The 5,905-nt window shown below is 43.1% G+C and overlaps 1 protein-coding gene across 1 annotated transcript in view; it reads right to left on the reverse strand.

The window, feature by feature from the left end:
• Positions 1-3,676: 3,676 nt before the first annotated feature.
• LOC102767615 (synaptotagmin-like protein 5) overlaps positions 3,677-5,905 on the reverse strand; it is a gene marked incomplete at its 3' end in the record, with an annotated part of 29,127 nt that continues 26,898 nt past the window's right edge. The window contains exon 2 of the mRNA XM_006771031.1: positions 3,677-3,886. Within this exon, the coding sequence (XP_006771094.1) occupies positions 3,677-3,886 (210 nt within the window). The remainder of the gene's footprint in view (positions 3,887-5,905) is intronic.

Below are 5,905 nucleotides of genomic sequence, written 5' to 3' on the forward strand. Positions count from 1 at the left end.
TCTTTGAAAGCAAATGCCTTATATCAGTTCCTACATCCAGCTGTAAATTCATGCTTAGTATTAGTCGTTCTGGTTGGGTTTTTGGTGTATCTCATTGTGGTTTTCATTTGCATTTCCATAAAGATTAACGAGATGAGCATCTACACTAATAGATAAATATGTAAATTGACCATGCCTCTGTGATGACCCACAGCCAATCAGGAGGGAATATGCAAATTAGCAGGACAAAGATGGCAGCAGCCACGGAGCCAGCCGGAGCAGGCAGGAGGCTTGGGTTACCCCAAAAACAGAGGAAGCCAAGCTTCCCACCCACCTGGGCTGGCTGCCAAAGGAGGGACCTGTGGACAGTGGCCACAGAGCAGGCCGGAGATAGTGGGAGGCTTGAATCACCACCATCAATGGAGGAAACTTGGCTTCCTCCATCGCCAAGGGCAACCCAAGCTTCCTGCCTGCCCTGGATGGCTGCTGAAGGAGGGGCCTGTGGGCGGTGGCCACAGAGTTGGCCTGAGCTGCTGGAGGCTTGGGTTGCCCAGGCTGGCCACAGAGGGAGGGGCCTACAAACTACACTCAGTCCTTCTCCCAGGCTGGCCATGCCCCCATGGGTGTGCAGGTTCCTTCTGGGGGGCATGGCCATCCTGAAAACAGCCCTCAGCCCCTTACCCAGACTGGCCAGGCACCCCAGGGGGGACCCCCACCCGGAAGGGTGTGTGACCAGCTGCAAACAACCATCAGCCCCTCACCCAGGTTGGCCAGGCACCCAAGTGGGACCCCCACCCTGTCCAGAACACCCTCAAGGCAAACCAGCCAACCCCACTTGTGCACCAAGCCTCTATCCTATATATTAAAAGGGTAATATGCCTCCCAGCACTGGGATCAGCGGAGCCGCGAGGCCTCCCGGCACCAGGATCAGAGTGACAGGGGGCCGCGCCCAAACCCCCTGATCACCCTGCATCTCTGTGTGTGACAGGGGGCGGGGCCACAACCTCCCTATTCGCCCTGCTCTGTGCCTGATAGGGGGTAGCTCCCCAACCCCCTGATCACTCTGCAGCTCTGTGTATGACAGGGGGCGCGGCCACAACCTCCCTATCCACCCTGCTCTGTTCGTGACGGGATGGCACCGCAACCATCCCATCGACCCTGCCTTGAGTATGACAGGGGGCGGTGCCCCAATCCCCCGATCAGCCCTACACTGAGGGTGACTGAGGGTGGCATCGCAACCTCCCGATCTGCCCTGCTCTGTGCATGACAGGGGCAGCGCCCCAACTCCCCAATCGGCCCTGCTCTGAGCCTGACCAGGGGCTGCACCTAGGGATTGGGCCTGCTCTCTGCCACCCGGGAGCAGGCCTAAGCCAGCAGGGCGTTATCTCCCAAGGGGTCCCAAACTGCGAGATGGCACAGGCCAGGCTGAGGGACCCCCCCTTTTTCCCGAGTGCACAAATTTTTGTGCACTGGGCCTGTAGTAAAAAATAAAAGGCTAATATGCAAATTGTCCCCTTTTGAGTTCAACCGACTGGGAGTTCAAACACTCACTATGACATGCACTGACCACTAGGGGGCAGCTTGGAATGAACGAAGGCCCAGCCAGCAGCTGGCAGCCAGGGAAAGGAAGGCCCTGGCTGACCCTGATTGCCAGCCAGGCCTAAGGACCCTACCCATGCACAAGTTTCATGCACTAGGCCTCTAGTATGTAAAAAAAATATTAGTAAGGATATAGAAGATTTTGACAATATGGTTAACAAGCATTTAATAGAGTTATTTATGACATTCAAATCAATAACTGCAGAATGCATCATTTTCAAAGATCTAAGAAACATTTAACAAAATCAACCAATTGCTGGGCAGAATTTCAAAGACTAACCTCATAAAAGTGTGTTCTCTTACTACCCTAGATTTAAGTTAGAATTCAATATAAAAAACAGATGCCACCCAGCTGGCATGGCTCAGTGATTGAGCGTCGAACTATAAACCAGAAGGTCACTTCAATTCCCCCTCAGGGCATATGCCTGGGTTGTGGGCTCAATCCCCTGTGTGGAGCCTGCAGAATGTAGCCAATCAATGATTCTCTCTCATTATTGATGTTTCTATCTCTCTGTCCCTCTCCCTTCCTCTCTGAAATAGATGAAAATATATTATTTTAAAAGCTTAAGAAAAAAATACATAAATTCCCCATGAAATCTGATATTAAAGAAGATAATTATAAATAACTCATGACCAAAGAAAAAAATCATAATAGAAATTAAAAACTAGAATTCAATCTATATCATAAAAATTTATATTAAAATGTGTGAAGTGCAACTAAACAGTGAAAGTAAGATAATTCAATCCTTAAATGCATATTTTAGAAAAGAACAAAGGCTGAAAAACTAAGCATTTAAGCATCTGTATAAAAAAATGATGAGGAATAAATTAAATCCAAAAAAGAAAAGGAAAGAAAGAACATGGCAGAATTCAATAATTTTAAACAAATATGCAATATGGCATTAAAATGTGTTAGAAAAAAAGCAAAACAGTTCACAAATGTTTCTCTCACATCAATATTTCTCTCTGTCTTTCCTCTCTCTTCCACTCTCTCTAAAAATCAATGAAAAAATATCCTTGGGTGAGGAATATAGAAATCCTCAATGGAACACACTAGCCTTTATTCAGAGTGGCTGAAAATGGAAGGTCACTCACTCTTACTACTAAACTATTCACTTTCCTCCTGAAATTAACCTCTTAAAACCTATAAGAAAATGTGTTAGTGAGGGGAAAAGATAAACTTAACTAAACTAAACCAAACCAAACAAACCTGAAGTGGTTTCAGCACTCTCCCACACCTCAACCACAGGAAACAGATCAGCATGGAGTTGCCTTGAGATAAGATTATTAGGCACCTCCCAGAGTAGAGATGAAGTGACTTTGAGGGGAGAAAATATATTGGTTGGTCCAGGGAGAGACTTTTCAAAAGGATGGAGTTAGTAGGATCCAGGATTAGTAGTGACCAATCAGGTTTAGACTCCAGTTTAATTAATCTTAGAAAATAATGATTCTTGACTTGTACCCAGGTTGGCTTAGAGAATCCTGTGACCATTTTACTCCAATAGGCTAGACGCAGAGGTGAATGGGAAGGTTCTCTCCCTTCACCCTTTCTCAAGAACTAGGTTGGCAAAAATTCAGCAGCTACTCTAGTTTTGTATCTCAGCTGATGTAGAGACAGCAACCTGGAAATTTCATATTTATCTTGACAGTTACCCTAAATGTCTCAAGGTAACTGTCTGTGTCTTCTGAGAAGCCACATAGAGCCAAGTGGGGCTCTAATAGAAGAAAAATCCTGTGTGGCTTTCAAATGCAGGAAGAGACGTTATTCTGTTAGGCTTCTAATTTTACTATATGTTATAGTGTTAAAAAAATAAAAATACTGTTCTCTCTGACTCTATCTGTCTGTTTATCTATTCTCTCTCTCTCTCTCTCTCTCTCTCTCTCTCTCTCTCTCTCTCTCTCACACCCACACACACACACACACACACACACACACACACACACCACTGCCAAAGCCTTGCTGAACCCATGATTGGGCTATACTTATAATTCCACATTCTATCCAAAAATTTTAAATACTCTTTTTCTTTCTTGCTTTTCTCACTCCAATCCCTTCAGTCTTCAAATCTGGTTTTCCAAGCAAAATCAAGAAACTCACGTGACTTTGGCACAGACAGTGCACTTCCAGCTGCCATCAAAGTCTGACACCCGACACTCACTGCACACCCTCAGTGAGCAGGCCTGGCATGGGTTTCCCCGGTCAAATATTAAGCCCAGGTTTCTCTGACAGTAAACACAGACTCTGCTGGTCTCTTGTTGAATCTTCCCACTTCTATGTTTTGCTTCTAAGAGTTCGTTTTTCAGCTTCCTGGAAGGAGAAGGGGAAAATAACTTTAAAAAACAAAGAGAGTAGCTACGCTATATTTAAGGATTATTTTCATTTGGAATAACATTTAAAAAAAAACCAAGGAGTCAGAGCCAAATAATTTCAGAAAACATAATTTCTTCCTCTAGAGCAGTGGTTTTCAACCTTCCTAATGTTTATGTGTGGTGACCCCCAATTTCATTGTTACAAATTGAACATAACTAAAGCATAGTGATTAATCACAAAAACAATATGTAATTATATATGTGTTTTCTGATGGTCTTAGGCGACCCCTGTGATAGGGTCGTTCAACCCCCAAAGGGGTCGCGACCCACAAGTTGAGAACCTCTGCTCTAGAGTCAACAATTTTTTGACATCGATAGTTGAAAAACATGTTTGTGTTTTACTTTTGAATTTTGACATCCTTCTTGAGCACTACTACTTTGAAATTAGTATTTATTCACATTCTACTCTAACTTCTCCAAGATCTTTGGTACCATAATATTGAAGCACAACCCTAGCCTAGAGACATGCATAATATCATGTTCTTTACTTGCTTAGATATACTACATGGAGGAAGAGTGTGAAATCAAGCTTGGCAACATGGGAACTTTCCTTAGGTGATCCAATGAAGAGATTGCTATAAAGACATTACCTACTATTTCAGATCTAAATGCTTCTTCTTATCATATGAGGGTATCCAAAATGTCCCTTAACCTATGGGCTTTTCTGTCAGAGTGTGAATTCAAGTTGCATCATGAATTAGCTGTCCAGCCTTAGAAAACTATTTACCCACTCAACCTGTGGAGCTTCGTTTTTAAAATGGGGGTAATAACATTCTTATTCTTATTATATTATTTTCTGTTTTATAAAATAGTTTTAAAATATACTTTCATTGATTTCAGAGACATGAAGGGAGAGGGATAGAGAGATAGAAAGATCAATGATGAGGGAGAATCTTTGATTGACTGCCTCCTGCTGGAGATCAAGCCTACAACCCAGGCACGTGCCCTGACTGCGAATCAAACTGTGACCTACTGCTTCATAGGTCAACATTCAACCATTGAGCAACACCGGTCAGGCTATTATTTTCTGTTTTTAAGATTAAATGACATATAGGGGGGGTGAGGGCATAAGTGGGGGGGGCAGGGGGTAATGGGGGGATAAGGACACATATGTAATACCTTAATCAATAAAGAAATTTTAAAAAAGATGAAATGACATAGCCCTGGCTTGCATGGCTAAATGGTTAGAGTATCAGCCTAGGGACCCAAGGACTGTAGGTTCGATTCCCAGTCAAGGGCACATACCTAGATTGCAGGTTCGGCCCCCCAGCCCTGGTTGGATATGAGTGAGAGTCAGCCAATTGATGTGTCTCTTTCACATAGATGTTTCTCTCCTATCCCTTCTTTCTATTCTTTCTAAAAAAATCAATGGAAAAAATATTCTTCGGTGGGCGTTAACAACAACAAAACAGATTAAATAGTATAATATATAAAGTTACCAGCACAGTTCCTGGCATATAGGTACTAAATAAATGCTATTCCATGTCTTTTTTTTTTTTTTTTACTACCTGACACATATACTTATATACAATTTATAAGATAACTATTCAACGTGTGGTCCTTGTTCTGGGAGTGTCAGCATCATCTGGGAGTTTGTTAGGAATGGAGAATCTCAGGCCCCACCTCATACCTACTGGATCAGATTCTGCATTTCACAAAATCTCCAAGTGATTAAAGTTTTAGAAGCACAACTTTAGAACATTTGTTATCGAATTTGGCTATGCACTGGAATCACCTGGGAAGATTTTAAAAAATTATACTAATTCCTGAGCCTCACCCCCCGACTCTCATAATTGGTTTATGATGCGGTCTGTGCAATGATATTTTTATTTTTATTTTTTAACATATATATTTTACTGATTTTTTTTACAGAGAGGAAGGGAGAGGGATAGAGAGGCAGACACATCGATGAGAGAGAAACATCGATCAGCTGCCTCCTGCACGCCCCCTACAGGGG

This window comes from Myotis davidii, unplaced genomic scaffold (genome assembly GCF_000327345.1).
Source record: "Myotis davidii unplaced genomic scaffold, ASM32734v1 scaffold1445, whole genome shotgun sequence".
Classification (NCBI taxonomy): domain Eukaryota; kingdom Metazoa; phylum Chordata; class Mammalia; order Chiroptera; family Vespertilionidae; genus Myotis; species Myotis davidii.